Source organism: Prionailurus bengalensis, chromosome C1 (genome assembly GCF_016509475.1).
Source record: "Prionailurus bengalensis isolate Pbe53 chromosome C1, Fcat_Pben_1.1_paternal_pri, whole genome shotgun sequence".
NCBI classification, from domain to species: Eukaryota; Metazoa; Chordata; class Mammalia; order Carnivora; family Felidae; genus Prionailurus; species Prionailurus bengalensis.
The window spans coordinates 185211156-185232831 of NC_057345.1; the positions used below are offsets into that span (position 1 = coordinate 185211156).

Below are 21676 nucleotides of genomic sequence, written 5' to 3' on the forward strand. Positions count from 1 at the left end.
TTTCAAATGAATTTTAAAAGCCTGTAACATGGACAGATGTAGCTATACATGAAATTTGTTTCAGTATGTGCACCTGTCAGGTGCATTTCTGATGCGACGACAAAGAAATACCTTTGATGGTTAGTCGAATGGAGGATGGTGAGTAATTGCAGCCTGCTACCTTGGGAAAAGCTCACAGAAGATGCACTCCAATGTACAATCATGGACTTATTTTTATGATCATCATGATACAAATCAAGTAAGATATTCACAACCAGCCAATGCTGATTTGTGTGACTATTCCAGTGCTCTGCTTTGAAAAGCACTGTGTAGCCTTGGTTCACAGTCTGCTTTACTTTATGGCATAATGTGGCAGTTGCTAAAAATGAGAAAGATGAGTTGTAATCATGGATTAGCTCTGTGTGTCATCTCTGCACATTACATTTTTGGTTGATTATAATCCAGTTTCCTCCAAACATGTATGCATTAAAGGGTATACTTTTAATGAATATACTTTAGTGTAAACCTAGAAGTGCTGGGGGTGATGTGTCATGTGGTCAGAAGTATAATTCCATGTTTTGTTCCCCACAGAATGCCATAGTGTCTATTAAGGAGTTGTGTGGACTTCCTCCGATTGCCAGTCTGAAGCAGTGTCTGTTGACCTTGTCCTCTCGACTCATCACCAGTGACAATACTCCCTCAGTCTCTCTTGTGATGAAAGACAACTTTCCTTATCTGGAGCCTCTGGGGGCAATTCCAGATGTGCAGAAAAAAATGTTGGCTGCCTATGATCTGGTAGGAAATTGTGACTCTATATTTCTTACCTGAATGTGTGTGTGGGGGGGAATCATCTGGCAGGGGTTCCTTTGTGTAACTCTGATGAATAAATAACATTGCAGGTGGCAGACACAGCACACCCACTCAGCTTCCCCTAGGTCCCAGTGAAGACCTCTGAGGCAGTGCTTTGAACCCAGAGCCCCACAGATTACAAATAGAAATTCTCTGCTTTAGCAAGGAATGAATTATTGATAAAGTCTTCAAAAGCACAATTTATGACCATCTAAATGATGTTAGCCTGCAACATAACCATTTAATTGTATACCTGTAGGAAATGAATTTATGCTTCTCACTGCTGTATGATGTTTGAGACAAAATATTTCTCTGGAATTTATATTTCTAAGATGATACTATTAAATGATTTTTTTCTGACTATATAATGGAATTTATGTAGCAATTAAATGTAAGGACAGTTATATTTTTGCATCTCCTAATTCCATAAAAACTAAGGAGCAAATGAAAAATTGGAAAAATTTGTAATGTATATACCAGATAAAGTGTAAACTCTCCTTAAAAATCAGTGAGAAAAAAATGGGGAAAAAATCTTATGTCAATTAGGTTTAATTTCAGCTTGATAAAACAAACAGTGCAATACAATCATGGCTTAAAAATACAAAGTTTTAGGGGTGCCTGGGTGGCTCAGTTGGTTAAACATTCAACTCTTGATTTTTTGCTCGTAATCTCACGGCTCATGAGTTTGAGCCCTGCATCAGGCTCTGTGCTGACAGTGTGGAGCCTCCTTGGGATTCTCTGTCTTTCTCTCTCTACCTCCTACCCCTCCCTCAAAAATAAATAAATAAACATTAAAAAAAATACAGTTGTACTCCTTCAAATAAAAATCTGGGCCCAGCCTTCCAGGATGAAACTTCTATAAAGTTCTTAGGAACTTAGGCTCCCTCTACCTTTCTGCTCTACCATCCCTGCAGTGTGACCATTATTTTTCTGGTCCAAAATGGCTGCTGAAGCTCCAGCCATAAAATCTGCATTCCAGTCATCACAAATGATGAAGAGGAAAAGAAAGTATATCTTCTGCCTTTAAGGACATTTCTCTGAAATAGCACAGATCATTTCTTGCTTATATTTCATGAGCCTAGAGTTAAAACAGACACACTTAGCTGAAGAGGAGAATGGGAAGTATCTATGTCAAGGGGCTATGTGCTCAACTAAAAGTTATCTCTTCTGATACTAAGAAATAGAGGGAGGAGAGTTATTAGGGAATAAAAATAGTCCCTTTTTAATGTTTATTTTGAGAGAGTGAGAGAGTGTGTGTGTGTGTGCACGTGCATATGCACACGTGCGCACACACACACACACGAGCAAGTGAGGGAGGGGCAGAGGCAGAGAGAGAAAGAGAGAGAGAAAGAAAGAGAGGGAGAGAGAGAATTCCAAACAGGCTCTAACTGTCAGCACAGATCCCGACGCAGGTATCCCCACAAACCATGAGATCATGACCTGAGCCGAAATCAAGAGTCCACGTGACCGAGCCACCCAGGTGTCCCACAAATATTCTTTACTTCAGAGATGAACAGGCAGTTCATGTATCTCTTCCTCCTAAAAAAAAAAGACAATGAAAACCTAAAACCATATTTAACCTTAAAATGAGTTTTAGGTTAAAGATATTAAAGAAATGTAGTGAGATATTCCCTCTCATTGGCACTAAAAAATATCATACCTCTGATAGAGAATTTAAGATAATGGATACTCTCATCCATCTACCTCTACTGGGAAAACAAATTGATATAATCTTTTGGGAGAAAAATTTAGCAATAGTATTGAAAATGTTTACCTCATTTGATTTATGTATTTCTTTCCTGGGATTTATTCTAAAGCAATAATGATATGCGCAAACATTTATGTTTAATAATGTCAACATAGAACTATAGTTAAATGAAATATAGTAAACCAAGATGTATGCTCTTGAACCCACTAAAATCATGCATTAGAAGAATATTTAAAGGTATGGAAAACTTCTCATAACATATTTTGTGAAAAAGCCTGGTTATAAAAATATACACTATAGGATTTATATTGTATTTACATGTATACATATCTACAATGTTAGCAAAATATTCATAGTAAGTATTTTTAAATAAAGAGAATGAACTTTATTTTCTTATTTATGCTTTTCTAATTTTTATTCTCTATTTGCCAAACTCTTTATTTACAAAGAACCCAACTAATTTTCATAATTGAAAAATATTTTATCATTAAAAAACGACTAGAGGAAAAACATTTGGGATACACATCCTATAATTGAAAAAGAAAAAAACCCATAGAATGCATTCTCCTTCTGAATTATCATACCTCTTATAAACTGTATTCCATGACTGCTGGGGGAAAAGTTCACCTATTACCTATATCTCATTTTTCATGAAATCAGTTTTTTCATCATAAAAGCAGGGACTGAAAGCTATTCAGTGAATAGGTATAATTGCCATTTAAGAGGTGAAATTAGGGTACTAGTTGCCATAGAGACAGACAGTGGAAATCACTTATTCCTCCAATTCTCTGTGAAACTAAGAAAGAAAAATCGTTCCCTGGGAGGGGAGCCTATTCCCCTGGAGCTGGGCTTGGAAAAGGCAGCTTACAAGCACCTGGACTGTGGTTGGCCAGTTTCCATTTCACATCTCCAAGCGTCCGATGCTGTTTTGTTTCCTCAGTTTTATCTGTGGGAGCTAAATCTGAACATCAACCTTTTCTCATTTGTATTTTTAAAATGCAAGTTGTAATTACAGGCTTAGCATAATTTTCCAAAGCTTAAGGTAAAAGTTGGAGTAGAAAACAGAAATACTTACAATGATATATTCATTTATAGTTCCCCATGGAAATGATTTATGGAAATAATTTTGAGTGTAAATATCCCTATGCCAAATGGCAAACTCAGAAGACCTTGCAAGTAATTGAAAACTCTTTTGACAGCTCTGCTGGGTTATTTCTTTTAGGGAGGAAGTGGGTAGAAACAGATATAAATAATGATGATATTAGCCTCGAACGTGAAAACACCATTTTTGCTTTCTAGGATTTGCATTGTATTGGTTGGCACCTTCAAGCTCTTGATATATTTGTGTTAATATTTATTTTAAAGAAGTCTTCTAAGATACTCTGCAGATCCAGAATGATCATTTAAAACACATAAATCTGATCATGTCACTTTCCTGCCTAAAATCCTACATTGGCTTCCCATTAATATAAAATTGAAACTCCTTACTGTGCTCTATAGGGTCATTTATGATCGTGGTGTATAAGGTCATTTATGATCAAGCCTTGCATACCTATCTCACTCCCCTCTCCCAGCCTCCTCTGCCTCTCCCAGCCTCACCCCCACAGTCTTTCTTCTGTTCACTTCCCCCAGCCACATGGGGTTTCTTTCTTTCTTTCTTCAATCAGGTCAAGTTTGTTTCCATCTCTGGGTTATTTTATTTGTGGTTCCCTCTGCCTGGAATCTTCTCTTGCATGAATAGTTGCTTCTTATCTCTTAATTTTTAGTTCAAATGTCATATCCTCAGAGAAGTCTTCCCTGGTAACTGTCCCCACTTGTTGCTCTGTCACATAACCTTATATATTTCCATCATCCTACTTAGCAGTAATGAAAAATATTTTGCTTGACTTTTTGTTGAATTTCTGCCCTCCCTTCCCCTTCAATTTGAATGTATACTCCATGAGGGCCCAGACCCTGTGTGTTGCTTCCTACAGTTACCTCCCTCATCTAAAACAGTGCTGGCATGGACTATATTGCCAATTAATGTTAGCCGAATAAAAAACAAATTAGAAGCATTTATTGTTGGCAGAAATAGTATAGTTCTGATGCCATAATTGATGGGTTTTATGGTAAATCTTTAAATCTCCTTTGTTTTACCTCTATGACACCACTGTAACCAAACTGTTCCCTGTCTTATACTTGTAGTTAAAAAACCCCTACAGACAAAGACAAAACTATGGAGACTGTAAAAAGATCAAGGGGCTGGAGATGGGCCACAGGGTGGGGTGAGGGAGGGAGGGATGAACAGGTAGAGCACAGAGGATTTTTAGGACACTGAAACTATTCTTTTTTTTTTTTTTTAAGTTTATTTATTGTGAGAAAGAGTGAGAGAGCATGAGCAGGGGAGGGGCAGAGAGAGGGAGAATCCCAAGCAGGCTCTGCATTGCCAGTGCAGAGCTGAATGCGGGGCTCCAATTCATGAACCGTGAGATCATGACCTGAACTGAAACCAACAGTCAGGTGCTTCACCAACGGAGCCACCCAGGCACCCCCACTGAAACTATTCTATGTGATACTATAATAGTGGATATCTATCATTATACATTTGTCAAAATTAATACAGTGTATAACAGAGTTAACTCTAATGTAAAGTATGGACTTTAATAATACTGTATCAATATTGGCTCATCAACTATAATAAATGTACCACATTAAAGAAAGATGTTAACAGTAGGAAAATGAGGATGGGCTCAGGGCGTTTATAGGAATTCTATGTACTTTCAGCTCAGTTTTTATGTAAACCTAAAACTTTTTGTAAAAATAAAGTCGAAAAAAATCCTTTACAGACTATTAATAAAAAAAAAGTTGGATGACTAAGGCTGAAGATAAATCCTGGGTGGTGGTGGTGGTGGTAGGGGGGGCACGTATTCCAAAATGAACAGCCTGTATGTTCAACTTAGACTCAAATCACTTAAATATTTGGATTTCTCAAAAATGGTAATGAATTATATAGACGCTATCCAAGAGGAAAAGTTGTAACTACTAAAAAAAACATAGAATACATTTACAATAAAAAAAGACCTGAAGTCATTTCTGAACAGATACAAATTTGGCTTATTTCAGTATCAAAAGAAACAAATCAGGCAACAAGTAACCTCCATTTACTGAAAGCCAACCTGAGTATATCAAACTATCCTATTTATCAACGGGAAATAAAATGAAAATATTTTAGAAAACATTAACCCTGAGTTCCTCTGCATAGATTTTTTCCCCCTAAATTTAGCTTTTCCCTAATGACCTGAGATGGCTCTATTCCTTATCAAACACTGGCTAATTTAATATTTGGAAATATTTCTTCTTGAGGGTCTTAAAGATTCAGTCTTAAAAGTCACTTTAGTATTAACATTGCAATTATAATTCTATTGTAGTATCTGTGTTGATATCAAGAAATCAAATATATATCTACTATATATCCATAGTAGAGTAGGCTTATTTACATGGCATAATTTCAGAAGACACCTTCCCTCCCATTCTGTATCTTATTTAAAATATAGGTTTTCTATCTGGTACTTGAAATTCCAAAATTATAATCAATTCCTTTGGGTTAAGACTTTTTATTCTCTTTTAAAATGCCAAAAAAAAGGGGGCACCTGGGTGGCTCAGTCGGTTGAGTGTCCGACTTTGGTTCAGGTCATGCTCTTGTGGTTCACAAGTCTGGGCCCACGTCGGGCTCTGTGCTGACAGCTCAGAGCCTAGAACCTGCTTTGGATTGTGTCTCCCTCTCTCTCTGCCCCTCCCCCGCTAGCACTCTGTCTCTCTCTCCCAAAAATAAATAAACATTAAAAAATTAAAATGGCAAAAAAATAGCTATGAATAATAATACAGTGGGTTATCAGTAATTTGTGGCTTTGAGTGAATGTAACAGATCCTGTCCTGCAACAAATTTTTTACCTGGGAAAAGGAAAAGATCTTAATGACAGAGTGTTCCCCAAGTCTGGGTTAGCTGAGGGTGAGTTTGCTCAAAGAATTACAATTTTTCCTAAGAACAATGCTGTTTACAATATCCCTTAATACTCTGAATAGGGATGTAGCTATAAACATGTCTGATATTTGGGGCAGCTGAAGCAGAGGTGATTTTCCTGATAGCAAATACATGTCCCACCCAGAGGTGGGATGTGACAGCTTCTGAAAAGCACTAAAGCAAACTGGGAACATTATTAATCAATAACTAAGCAAGTAGAATGGGTTCTAAAAGCTGAAGGTGGAATTGATGCCTCCTTCCTGAACTAAAGAGCCACAGTGGAGGGCTATTGGTATTAGGCTTGCTACATTGTCATTTCAGTGGTCCTGTGGTCACCAGGACAGATTTTCAGAAATTGTCCCCAGGATATAATTGAAAGCCAGAGCACCACTTCTAAGTGACCTGTCCCTTTATTCCACTGTGATTTTTTTAATTAATTAATTTTTTATTTTTTTTTGCCCAGGTCTCTGAAAGAGTAAGCTTCACTTGCCCACTCTGGATTTTCTCTTTCTCTAAGAAAATTGGGGCTCCTGGGTGGCTCAGTTGGTTAAGCATCCAACTCTTGATTTTGGCTCAGGTCATGACCTTACTGTTTGGAGACTGAGTCCTGTGTCGAGCTCTGTACTGACAGTGTGCAGCCTGCTTGGGATTCTCTCGATCCCTCTCTCTCTGCTCCTCCCCCACTCATGCTCTCTCTCTCTATGTGAAAGGAAACAAACAAACAAACAAACAAACAAAATATCCACTGAAGTAGGAAATATAGAGTCGCTGTCAAGTCTTTTAAGGTTGCTAATGTAATATAATTATGTTTTACAAATAAAAATGATGTAAGGTTTTGTTGTTGTTGTTGTTGTTAGGAATAGTCTAATTCTTGGGGCTGTTAAAAAATGGAATTGGTTACCTAAAGAGCTGCCCAGTGTTAGAGCCAAGCATGGAGATATTTAATTTTATAAACATTGACTGAGTTCCTCCCATGTGCAAGCCACTGGTTTGAATGCTCTGGAAGGTATAGCAAGCAGATGCTGTGTTCCAGCAGCTTACAATTAGGGCAGGTGACGTGGTAAGGTCCATCCCAGGCCTATGAGTCTGTGGCTGGTGATCTTCTTATGTTCTTTATCATTTAACATGAAGTTGCAACAGTGGACAATTTCATTGGAAAATACTTTATAATTTCAGTAGGACACTGTCAAAATTAGTTTGTTTTAACAGATAGGACTTTTTTCTTTCTACAATAGTATTTGTATGCATGTCGATTTCATATTATTTTTGAAACCCATCTTTAGCCCCAACCTTAATGTTTTACTCTATTCACATTGCTACATTTGAATACAGAACATTCTTGGGTGTCTAAAGAACCAACATCAAAAATTTCATAGGTCAAAAACTGGTTCATCTTCTTATTTCCTAGGTATCCATTTACCATTTCCAGACCACGGCAAAAGATACCACCTTGCCAATCATCCTCAGTTCCTCTAAATCATTTCAAATGCTTTCTCTCTATTAGCTCCAGTAAGGTCTTTTAATTTATAATTCAATATTAATGAGATCCATTGCTTTTTTTCCTCATGTTTTTCTCATGTGTCCATTTTCTTTTTTTCTTTTTTGAGGGAGAGAACGAGAAAGAGAGAGAGAGGGAGAGAGAGAGAGAGAGAGAGAGAGAGAGAATATCTTAAGCAGGCTCCATGCTCAGTGTAGAGCCTGATGTGGGGCTTGGGATCATGACCTGAGCCAAATTCAAGAGTCTTATGCTTAACCCACTGAGCTACCCAGGTGCCCCATGTATCTATTTTCTTATATTGACTTAGCCAAGGTTCTTACCAGACTCTCTTCTTCTCCTACCTGAATTTTTCAGTAGGTTGACTAGTCCCTCATTTAGTCTCTACCTTTCCCTAATTCAACAATTGGAATAATCATTCTCAAATTCTATTTTTGAGTTTTTACTAGACTTGCAAAATCTTCGCCCACCAGTGCTGGCTGTTTTGCCAATCTCATTTCCCATTTCCTTCTGTTTGAACCCTCTCCTTCAGTTAAGCTGACGTATTTCCCACCTCCTTTTTATTTTCCATCCTTTGTATCTCCTTTCTATACCACCTAGAATGCCTTCTTAGCCTTAGTTCACTCTCCATCAATCTAAGTCCAGCCCTTTGTCCTAACTTCTCACAAAATTGACCTTATTAAGAAAAGAGTCATTTATAGAATTTATTCATAACATTCAGTACATACCAACTATAAAGAACTTTAGTAGATTTTGTACAATACAGAGACGAATAAACAGAGACAGTTATCAGCACAAATAGCTATTTGTAAAGCATGATGGGTCTTTGACTCTTTGACAACAAAAAACAACACTTTCTCTTTCAATATATCATTTTGTATAAGTCATTAAGCTTTTGATTAGTCAACTCAATAAACAGGTCTTAGACACGTTACTGTGCAAGTTGCTGAGGGGGAGAAATGGTATGAATCAAAATTTCTATACTTGAGGAATAAAAAATCCTGATGAGAAGGCAGGACTTAACGCCTTACAAGGGCAGGAACAGTGGGCTGCCTGGGTGGCTCAGTGGGTTTAGTGTCTGACTTCAGGTCATGATTTCACGGTTTTTGAGTTCAGGCCCTGCGTCAGCTCTGTGCTGACAGCTGGGAGCCTGCTTTGGATTCTGTGTCTCCCTCTCTGCCCCTCCCCACTCACACTCTGTCTCTCTCTCTCTCTCTCTCTCAAAAGTAAATAAACATTAAAAAAATTTGAAAAGGGGGGGCATGAATAGAGACATACAACATCTACATAGTGGAGCAGATGATGTTTTATGTCCTAAAGTGGATGGAGTCTAAGGAACTTAAGTAATACGATGAACTTTTCACAGTGACTTGTAATACACCCCACTCCCATTTCCACTCCATGCTCAACAGAATTTTATTTGCAAAGAATTTTTTTTGAAAAACATTCTGTCTCTCTAGAATGTTTTTATTTTCACTCACCTCTCCCTTCTCTAAAGAAGCCCTAGCCTTTCTGTCCAGGGTCTACTCCAGAGCACTGGGGAGGTAATTCAAGGATCTATGGCCCTTGTTACTCATGGGCAACTTATTTGTACATTCTCAGGTTATGATAGAACCTTCGTAAGGAGTAGCAGATACAAATGAGAAGTCCCTGTCTGCAACTAATTTTAAAAGAAAAATGCTGTCCAACTTTTATATGATTTTTTTCTTCAGATAGCTGAATTTTTTCTTTTCTAATGTTCTGACCTGTCTACTTTTTCATGAATCATCAAGAAGTATTTGCTTAACATATTTGGGCTTTTTCAGTGCTTTAAATTAATGTGAAAACTTTTAGGTAATTAATGTTTTGAATACAACATTCAGAGGTGGAATACTTACAGGAGATTGCAACTGAAAAATAAGCCCAAAGTATTCTCTGAAGGTGACTTCTGTGCTGAATTATTTAACATTAACATAAAAGTTAAAACTTTACTATGATAAGAGCAACAGATTTTCTGACGATATAAAAGAAAGCAAAAACAATCTTGAGAACGTGGGTCAAGGGTTATTTAATCTTTTACTAAGTCAGTCGGGGGTATGATTTGGAGAGCAGTTGGTTTTGTTAGCATGATCAGGAATCTAGCAAAAAGAACTAATTGCTATCTTTAATTACTCTTGTAATGGAATCAATATACTGCCAGGTTATCAGTTAAGCCTAACATAATGGGTTGTCAGTGTTATTACAAAGATACATTGAGGCTCAGGAAAGGAAAAAGTTGTGGTATGTCTGCAGTCTCTCAATATAGTTTTACTTATTGAAATCAATTTGAATTGAAATTAGGTAAGTCACATATACTCTCCTATCACTCTCTCATTGTGAAATTTGTGTAGAACTTTATATTGGTTTGCTTTGCAAAAAGCTAATTGTATACTAACAGAATGCAAAAAAAAAAAAAAAAAAAGAGCCTGCTGGTAGGTGCTCAAATAGAGCTGCTTATTTAAAAACAAGGTATCATATGCTCAGTGCATTGAAACTTCTACTTGTGGGTGTAGCAATGTCTTCTGATACATTTTTTGCATATTGGGGGAAGTGTCAACATCTTGAAGGTTGACAGCATTTCCACTTGGTACCAGCATTCCAAGGACACTGGACCTCAGAGGTGAATCAATAAGCTGTCTACATCACAGGCTAGATCTCTGTGAAATATTGTGCACGCATCCTCAAAGTGTGCTTTGCATTTCTGAAGACTCAAGTGAAATTCTCGAGTTGGTTCACAATGGTTAGTAACCTGACAATTTTTTTTTAATTTTTTTTTCAAAGTTTATTTATTTTTTGGGGGACAGAGAGAGACAGAGCATGAATGGGGGAGGGGCAGAGAGAGAGGGAGACACAGAATCGGAAACAGGCTCCAGGCTCCGAGCCGTCAGCCCAGAGCCTGATGCGGCGCTCGAACTCACGGACCGCGAGATCGTGACCTGGCTGAAGTCGGATGCTTAACCGACTGTACCACCCAGGCGCCCCCTGACAATTTTTTTTATGAATGAGCTAAAATTTAAAATTTAATCATAGTGGAGACAAAAACAAATATTTCTAATGATTATTCAAGATATAGCTGACAACTATATTATGGAAATAGAACATCTGGAGAAAAGAAAAGGTAAAATGATCCCCCTATGCAGACAGCAGCTCCCTGAAGTAGATCTTATCACTGTCATGGATGTGGAGACAAATGTTTGGCCTGCTCCATGTGAGTTCTCTTGTCCTGTATCATCATGAATGAGGCTTGAAAATGTAACATAGAGTTAATCCCAGGACAGAGAATACTTTGTTGCATATATCAAATGCAGTGGACTTCCAGTAAGCTTGCAAATGTTCTGGCCTTATATGTGTATCTGTTTCACCGAAATTAACAGTCTCAATAAGATTGACTTTGCTTAAAATCAACAGATGCCAATTTATTAACAATCCATTGGATTTAAAACTTTTAAAGAAATTAAAAATTGAAGGAAATTGTGTTCATTCTAGTTGGCAAATATATATGTAAATATATATTTGATTTTAAAAGGTATCAAGTTTGATAAAATTTAAGTCTTATTTCAAGTTTTTTTCTTTTTCTTTCTTTCTTTCTCTTTCTTTCTTTCTTTCTTTCTTTCTTTCTTTCTTTCTTTCCTTCTTTCTTTCTTTCTTAGAGTAAGAGAGCCTGAGTGGGGGAGGTGCAGAGAGAGAGGGATAGAGGGAAAAATCCCAAGCAGTCTCCAAACTGTCAGGTCAGAGCCTGACGCAGGGCTCAAACTCACGAACCGGGGCATCATTATCTGAGCCAAAATGGAGTCAGAGGCTTAACTGACTGAGGAACCCAGACGCCCCTCAGTCTTCTTAAGAGGAGAGAACAAAACAGGTCTAGAGCAGATTGGCATATTCTTAAGTGATTAACTTTCCAAATTTGATAACTCCTTCCTGAAAGAGCAGTAGGTGCCACTGAGTATATTTCTCTCTAGGTTTGATAGGAAGAATATCTATGTTGGTTGATGCCTGCTGCAAATTAGACATGGAAGGAGAAGTAGTCAGGGCAACATGTATTTTTATGATACTTTACTTGGTGAATTTTACTTTATTAACATTTATCACAAATTTGTACTTGCAGTGGAAATTCTGCACTTTAATATAACATCCGTATCACAAAGCAACTCATAAGCTTAGATCTGCCCCTCATGAACCTCGGTTCTAGTCTAAACTATTTCACTGACCAGCTGTTTGGTTTTAGGAAAGCCCATGTAGGCTCATTTTTTTTCTCTTATAAAATGGTGTTGTCCATGATAGATGGTCCTGAAGGTGACTTGTAAATATAAAGTTCTGTGGTTCTAAGAATTTGAATATACTCAGGAGAAAATTGGAATCTGTGGAAGGTTTATGAGTCATGATATGACAAAAATTGATCTTTTTAGTACCATTCAGTGGTTACATTGACTCTGCAATGATCCTAGGCAATTAAATTCCCTATTTTTAAAAGTTGTTTAAAAATTTATTTTGAAAAAGAGAGAGAGAAAGAGAGGGACAGTGTGAGTGGGGGAGGGGCAGAGAGAGGGGATGAGAGAGAATCCCAGGCAGGCTCCACCCTGTCAGCTCAGAGCCTGACGTGGGGCTTGAACTCATGAACTGTGGGATCACGACCTGAGCCGAAATCAAGTGTTGGATGCTTAAATGATGGAACTACCCAGGTGCCCCTAAATTCCCTATTGAGAAGAGCTGGAAGCACAGTTTATTCACACAGGTAGGACACTTTAGCCCATCCCTGAGTAAAAGCGTTACTATCCCCCTTTGATAAAATTTTTATTTTATTTCATTATTTATTACTTTTTTAATGTTTATTTTTGAGAGAGAAAGAGAGACAGAGCACTAGTGGGGGAGGGGCAAAGAGAGAGGGAGACACAGAATCTGAAGCAGGCTCCAGGCTCTGAGCTGTCAGCACAGAGCCCGACGCGGGGCTCGAACTCACGAACTGCAAGACCATGACCTGAGCTGAAGTCGGACACTCAACTGAGCTGCCCAGTTGCCCCTAAAATTTTTATTTTAAATAAATGATTTTGGTCTTAACTGAAAACACACCGCTGATTAGGACACATCTAACGCTTAAAGAAATGCTAATCTCTGTCTGAATAAGTCTTCTATTCTTTTAGATTCAAAGCCATGGTAAGGAAATAAGATCCATGAGGCGATATTCATGTGACAGAACCAAAGAAAAACTCTTTGTATTACTACAACAGACAGAGGCAACTGGGAGCTGAGGCTGAGACCTCCATGTAAACCCAGGATGCTGCCAGATTCTATCAACTGAGTCAACCTACCTTTGGCTGAATAAGTACACTGACTACCCAGCAAGGAGATTCTTTTTTTTTTTTTTTTTCAACGTTTATTTATTTTTGGGACAGAGAGAGACAGAGCATGAATGGGGGAGGGGCAGAGAGAGAGGGAGACACAGAATCGGAAACAGGCTCCAGGCTCTGAGCCATCAGCCCAGAGCCTGACGCGGGGCTTGAACTCACGGACCGTGAGATCGTGACCTGAGCTGAGGTCGGACGCTTAACCGACTGCGCCATCCAGGCGCCCCGAAGATTCTATGAGGACATGCTTCTCACCTTCTCTCCTTAGCTTTTGCATTTTACATTTCATTTCTGTCAGGATCTGTAGAGACCTAGGAAGGAGATTAAACTCAAATCAACCATTTTCCCTTCTTTACAACTTAGATATAAAGCCAGGGGGAGAGGTTGAAGTTGTTGATTTAAATTTGGTTTGGAATTATTGGTATATTTTGGCCATCTATCTTATTTGTTTTCCCTACAACTACTAACTGAAAGTTGACTCCAGAAAATAGAATAAAATTATTTTTCTAAATACAATGGAAGCTGTTACCATAGAGAAAATGATCAAAAGCTCTTATGAGAAAAGTCCATATGAGCAATGATATTAAGTTCTGGGAATATTGATGATGAGTATTTTCAGAGTAATAGTTACGACTTTTATTACTAAAGGATTTCAGGTTATCCTGTAGGAATCTCATAGAGATATTCTGTGTGGAAAATTAAATCACACTTGACTATCTCACTACAAAGTGATCTGTTAGACAATGAGAAATAAAAACTTCTTACACTATGGGGTGAACAAATATTTATTTGGGGGATTTTTAAGATAACTTGAATCATAGAGTTTATTGAATGTTTTGGTCCTGATTTATTTTACCTTAAATAAGTAATAATGTTTAAAAATGTATTTTCTAATACTTGAGTAGTGTATTTTCTATAGGTATAATCCTATTAAAAGGATTTTTTGAAGGGGAATTCAGAACATATTGGATTATAGAAAAGTGGAGAAGCCTAGAGAAAAAGACTAGAGATAAAAGAGAAATAAGAGTTCAAAAAGACAATTATAGGTTTGGGAAGTGATCAATAATAAATAAAATACTTTCTTGTGTGTAAATGTGTGGGTAATCGATATGTAGAAGAAATAAGGATCACAGAGTGAAATAGGGAAAAGGTGATTCTATAAATGAATTGATGTATCTGGGGATATAAAGGTAGATGAGTAAATGATCTACTAGAATTACACTTTACTGGAGAAATGAAGTGTGAGAGATAATGTAAGTAAGCAGTTAATTGTAACTTGATATAGAAAATAAGACATTTTGTAAACAGACTAACAAAATAGAATGTTCTTGGGATTTGGAGGTGAGAGGTGGAGAGGAAGGGAAATCAGGACACCAGTGGAAGAGGGGAGCACTCGAGTGAGTTTTGAGGCTGATGGGATTTTGACCAAGGGAGATGGCTTATTCAGAAGACTTCCCTAATAGAAAGAAATCTGAGGAAGGAGGAATAAGTGGGGTGTGTTTGGAGAAGTGTGAGCCACACCTGGACCTGGGAGAATTGGGAAGCCATAGAGGAAGAGGCTGCTGAGGCAAATAAGAAGACTCAAACTTGGAGTTAGAAAATTTTACATCATCTAACAGGCAAAGGAGAAAATAACAAATCTAGGAAGTAGCTAGTGCTATGCTTTTGGACGATGATTCTGGAAGTGATATTTGGAGGGAGTGAGGTGGGAAGGACCAGAACCTGCCAGTAGCCAAGAGGGATTCAAAGCCATCTTTGAGTGTCTCCAAGGGAGTTTTGGGCGCATTTGGAGAAAATAGGAGATGTACACTTTTTGGCAGGAGTAGAGGTGGGAATGGGGTGAGGCAGGGAAAGTAAAATGGAGGATAACAACATTTGAGCTGCCTCTGGAAGGATAATTAGAATTTGAAAGATGGCCCAGAGAGTGAGAATGAAGGCTTAAACCAGGAGTGTTGTGATAAAGAAGGAAGCAAAGGGATAAAAGTGGCAGGTTAGGCAAGACTTGGTGACTGACAGAATGTGGGAGCTCACCTTCTGGATGTAGTGAGGCAGAGTGTGTTGGTGATCTGAACCTGGGTGTCTGGAAGAGACAGAGAATGCTGGAAATTACAGATACAGCTATCTGATAGTAAGCAACTCCACCTTATTTGTTCTCTGCAGAGAGCACACTCAAAGGGGTGACTAAATGAGTAAATGAGGGCTTTGGTTATAAAAGTATGGGTATGGGTTAGTAAAGCATCAGTGGGCAGTGAGCACCACAGGTATAGCAACAGTAGAAAGCTGTCATCACTTGCAGACCTAAAGGAAAAGGGGAAGGAGCCATTCCTGGCACTCAGTAATATGGTACCTGCCAGAACGGGGCCACTTGACAGGAGCTGTGGCCTTGTAGAGAGGAAGCTATGGAGCCACAGTCTGGCATGGAGGGGATGATCAAGGAGTAACTGCCCTAAACCTCTCTCCTCCCGCCTCCTGTCCTGATCCCTTGCCGGTTGGTCCCATTGGCCAATCCTAACAGGAATCAGAGGCAAGGGAGCCTGCTTGATGTTGCCCACAGAGATCAACTTCCCCAGCCCAGAGCATGGCAGAGAGGGGATATAGAGAGCCGAATAGAGAGGGCCCAGCAACTCCTCAGTAAAAATATTTTGAGAATTTATTCATTCATAAATATACAAACTCAGTAACATACCAATTCAAACAGTGTAAAAGAAATCAAGAATAGAAATCAGCGTTGGATTTGAAAAGTTTTACTTATGAATAATAGAAATAAATCTTTTTGCTCTTCCAGTGTGATTGAATATGTTGATCTGATCCGACTGTCATTGTTATCACTTGTCAGTGTTGCTGAGAAAGAAATCATGGCGTGAATAGAACGAGGAGCTGCTCTGCCATCTTCACGTTTTTGCTTGTGCTTATGCAATCTTCATTTTCCTTTCAGGAATGCATATTTGGAAGGCTTAGTTTATCTAGAACAAGAAAATATAAGTGGTACTTACTCTACTACTTTACAGCCATATGTAAGTTGAAATATTCTGGAAGAAACTAATGAGTGCTGTTGTCAGCCCTTACCTAATGTGGAATTACCTTCTTCGTCTTACCTCAGTTCCCACCTTAGAGATACTTGGTCTTGATTTGGCAAGGGGGGCAGGATCAATCTGTAAAGCTTAATTTCCTTGCTAGTTTTATGGGTTAAATCAATGTGAATAAAAGTCCTCATTGTTTCTCCTCACACCTCAAAGGATTATCTTGTGCTCCCCGCCCCAGAGTACATGTACCTCCCTACTTTGGAAACCACTGCTATACACCGTTGGAGGTATGAATCTGGAATTTAGGAGAGAGCTGAGCGTTGAAGATGTTGGCTTTGAAGGGATCTGCATGAATACAAATTTCATAGCTCTAAGCACGGATGGAATTGCTAAGAGGAGAGATAATGATGAAAGGAAACAGTGGAGAGCTTAGGCCAGGCAGCTGGGAGGATTCCTACATGTATGGATATAAAAAAGGAGAAAGAGGTAGTACAGAAGTCAGAGAAAGAGCAAAGCATGAAAAGAACCAAGGTCCCAGAAATCAAGGAGGGCTGATCAGAGGTGTCAGCTGCTGAGTTGGGAATGAATGAAGACCAAGGATTGGCCAGGTGTAGTTGATCATGAGGCCAAGGTTAACCTTTGAAGGTCTTGGTGGAGTCTTGCATGAGTCAAAACAATGAATGCGGGCTAATTTTTAAAGGAAGGATTAATGAGGACAACCATTCAAAGGCCAATAGAATATTTATTATTGTTTTTGTTTGCTTACTTTAAAGTAGGAGATGTTGTGTGGAGAAGGGAAAAAGGCGGGAGAGAGGTAGAAATTTTGGAAAAAAAAAAAAAAAGAAGGAATCATTAGAAACAGATTCCTAGGGGCGCCTGGGTGGCGCAGTCGGTTAAGCGTCCGACCTCAGCCAGGTCACGATCTCGCGGTCCGGGAGTTCGAGCCCCGCGTCAGGCTCTGGGCTGATGGCTCAGATCATCATCATCAGATGGCTAGAGATGGGTTTGAAAGTCTAGGTAGAAGGGTAGCCATGACAGAGAGGATACTTCCTTCTCAGGTTGTTACAAAGAGGCTATGGTGTTTTTGGATGCAAAAATTATATTCCTTTTATACTCAACACTGAGGAGATACTTAGTAAAATACTGCAGAGAAAACTGGCCACAAATTAATAGTTTCTTAAAATCAAAGAATATGTTCTCTACTGAGAGCAAAACCAAGGGAAATGAGTGTAAGATGTCAATCAAGATTTAATAAAGGAAATTATCAATCCTGTTACTTTTTTGAGTTTTTCTTAAAAAGGGCAAATTTGAATCTGGTTGAAATGGATTGATTATGGGCATGCTCACACATTTTTTTTTTTTTTTCTGACAGGCTGGGCCAGGTGACTTTGGAAATGCTATATTTTATTCTCAAAAAGATTGCAAGTATTTGAAGGCATGCATTCTCTCCTGGAGTATGGGCAGGGCAGACAAAATCAGAGGGGTGCTATTTTTTTCATGACAATAAGTGGATGCCAGGAAACTGCAATTTCAATTCCAGCTTGATAATTAATTAGTTCTATTTTTTTTTATTTTTTTTTTCAACGTTTATTTATTTTTGGGACAGAGAGAGACAGAGCATGAACGGGGGAGGGGCAGAGAGAGAGGGAGACACAGAATCGGAAACAGGCTCCAGGCTCTGAGCCATCAGCCCAGAGCCTGACGCGGGGCTCAAACTCAGGGACCGCAAGATCGTGACCTGGTTGAAGTCGGACGCTTAACCGACTGCGCCACCCAGGCGCCCCTAATTAGTTCTATTTTTTGGACAAGTATCTTAACTTTTATAACTCTTCACTTTCTTTTTTTCTAAAACCAAAATTAAGGGGGTGGCCATGATATCTAAGATTCTTTTGGTCTTAAAATTAAATGATTCTAAAAATGTATATCATATTACCTATTTTGCTTATGGTAAAGTCACAAAATATGTCCATTATTTATGAATGTTTCCCTTGCTTGAATTTCATGAAAATATTTTGTCTACTACTTAACTATTGCAGTATATAACTTTTGAAAGTATAATAAAACTCAATTGATGTTGCATGCATGGATGCTAAGCTTAGAAAAGACTGAATCAGATTGCCCTCATATTTAATCTTTTTCTGCTTATCAGTTTCATTCACTTGGAAGCTTTAGTCAGTTAGGCTACTATTAGTCATTTCGTAAATTGTTATTCACTAGCTTTCCACTTCCTTTTGAGAGTTGAAAGAGTTAATGCAGTTAAAATGTTTGACTCAGTCTAGAACTTCTTTGGTATCTATTTTTATGGTTTTGATGGTCAATTTAACTCTCCAAATAAGTTACTTTCAACTACTACTTTAGGCAGAAAATATGAGTAATTGAATTTTGTTTGGTTGAATTAATTATCCCATTTCATTCATGCATTTGAGTAGACTTCCCTGCTAGACTCTGAGCTCCATGAAGCTAGAGATGTGTCTGTTTTTACTCCTTAATGCATCATATCCCATGTACTTACCACAGTGCTTACAAATTTGTGATTCAATATTCTTTTCCATTTAAAATTTGTAATCATAAACCACTTTATATTTGTCAGTGATTATACAAGACTAATCTGTTCAACAGCACTTAATTATGAAAGATGTCTTACCCCAGACCTTCATGTCCACTTTGCATTCTGCCTTAAAGTCCCTTCAGAATATTCAGACACACAAAACACAGAATAGCCAGATGAGATGGGACAGCGTTTATTGGGAGTAGAAGAGTGGCTGGAAATTCAAGAAGTGTTAGTTTGCCTCTTGGTTGCCTTTCTTTAGTCACTTCTTCAAAGGGTCCCCCAAGCCTTGTCATCCTGATCACAACTTCTTTACTGATTATCATCTTCCCCCTTCTTCACGTACAGATTTTTCTTTTCTCCATCTCTCCAATAGTTGTCTTATTTCCCCTACTTCATTCAGTAGATTAATTATTCCTTGGACATTTTTGCTTTCTATCCAAATGTAAAGGTCAGGGACAACCATTTCGGTGTTATTGCCTACAAGCTCTGTTGAATAATTGGTGTCTCTGAAATCTGACCCACTCCTCATTCTTGCCAGTGGAGCTGGAGCCCTTTTAGAGGGAGGACCAGACCTCCACCATTTTGGGGCCACTCAAATCCAAGCTGCTAACTTCACTGATGTGTTCAGTAGTCCTTTAGCTCATTACTAGGTGATGCCTTATTTTGATTCTTGTTGCTATTGTTCCAGTACCACTTGCCTTATTGTTGCAGTTACGTTTGGAGTGAGGAGCTGGAATAGAGGTGTTCCTGAATGTGATCTGGGGCTGAAAGAATGTGTATACATCTATTTAGCAATTACTTATTTGGCACTCATGATGTGCCAAGCATGTTACGTGACTGAAGCAATTATAAGGTAGGTGCCTCTAGTGGTAGTGCTAGAATGAATGGGAGTTGGAGCACACGTTATCCCTCCGTCTCCTACCTCTTGTGGTCAGGGCCATGGTTCCCCATTACTGCCAGCACCAGGAGAGTCTCTCTGTGTGTTGTCTTTCCAATGAGTCAGTTTAAGGACTGCTAACAACCACCTTTTTTATTTTTGTGACAGATGATTCAAGAGAGCCGGTTTCTCATAGAAATGGCAGATACAGTCCAGGAAAAGATTGTGCAGTGTCAGAAAGCAGGTAATCCCCCCAACTCCTTCCCCATTTCATTTAGAAACTTAATGATAATTCTTGGTAGATTTTTCAAGTTTCCATTTTTACTCTTAAAATTCAAATATTTTATGCCATAGTTTAGCTATAAATTTGAGTTAAACTTAAGTCTTTGTTTAGTACAGAAGAAGTCTTGGTGACAGTAGGTGGGTTGTATGTATATAGGGGAGTAATGTCTGAAGATGTCTAGAGAGGTGAGGGGTTCTGAATCTACTTTTGTGGTTTTTACTACACATTGCTCCTTAAGAACCACCTCATTTTTACAATTTGAACCATAATCTTATTAATCTTCTAGGCTTTGGCCTCATTTATTAGTCATCCTTTTAAATTTATTCTTTCTTTAAGGAGAGGATGGATCACATCTCTGTGAGGGTACACCTTTGTTGATTTATATTCACCTTCATCCATACTCTATACTTTTGTCTTTCTTGGATTTATATTCTCCTTGATTCTGACGCACAATAATTAGGATGAAGGAGATGACAATAATGACAATTGCTTGATATATTGGCATATGATATACTGTGCAAATACACTATGTTGCTTAGTCCTTATAGCAACTCTACAAGGTAATCACCATTATATCCAATTTGTAGATGAACCATCTGAGATTCTGAGAGATTGAGTGAATCACCCAAGATGCCTATTAACACAAGGTAGAGCTGACCTTTGAACCCAGACCAGACTTTAAAAATGGTGCTCTTTGCTGACTTGGTCCACAGACTTAACTGTTTCTGTTGACAAAAAGCACAGAAATAATCCCATGTACTTATATAATGCTCCTATATGTGAGGCAGTACTTTGAGAGCCTTTTATGTGTTGACTCATTGAATCTTCACCACCATCCCTTGAGGTAAACACTCTTGTTATCACCATCTCACCAGTGAGGAAACTGGATCACAGAGAGGACTTGTTCATGCTTATGTAGCTAGTAAAGTGGTAGAGCCAGAGGGTAAGCCCGGCTGCACAGTCATGCTCTTACCATGTGCTATATTTGTGATGTTAGCACTAAGAAGGTTAATGTGGTTTTGGGCTACGTTAATAAAAGTAGAGTAATTAGAATAAAGAGGGTGGTGGGCTACTTCAGCCTTGTGGGCTGCTACCCTACCTTGTGTGGGCTGCTTCAAGCCCACTTTGAATATGATGTTCCTACAAGCTCTTCTGGATGCAATGCAATATGCAATATGCAATCTTCCTGAATGTCATATTTAAAGAAGAGACATTATTAGTAAAGCTGAACCGTGTTAGAATGTTCAATCTGGAGGAGAGAAGACTCCAGTGGACTTTATCTAACATCTTTCTTCAAATATTTAAAGGGCTGCACAGTGGAAAAGAGGTTGGACCTAGCAGGTCTGGATCTAGCTAGCACCAAGGTTCCAGGGAGAGAGACTTTGGCTTGACATAAGGTATAGCTTTCCAAAGATGGCATAAGCTGTCCAGAAGAAAGTGTGATCCCCATTTCTGAGGATAGTGATATCTTTTCTAGTATTCAAGCTTCTTAAGAAATAGTTGAGCTAAACATAATTTTAAGGTCATTCTCAAATATGAAACATTTAGGTA

The 21676-nt window shown here is 38.4% G+C and overlaps 1 protein-coding gene across 1 annotated transcript in view; it reads left to right on the top strand.

Moving 5' to 3' along the window:
• Positions 1–21676, top strand: part of PLCL1 (phospholipase C like 1 (inactive)) — a 342078-nt gene that overhangs the window by 260182 nt on the left and 60220 nt on the right. The window contains exons 3-4 of the mRNA XM_043577410.1: positions 571–774; positions 20011–20086. Of these exons, the coding sequence (XP_043433345.1) occupies positions 571–774; positions 20011–20086 (280 nt within the window). The remainder of the gene's footprint in view (positions 1–570; positions 775–20010; positions 20087–21676) is intronic.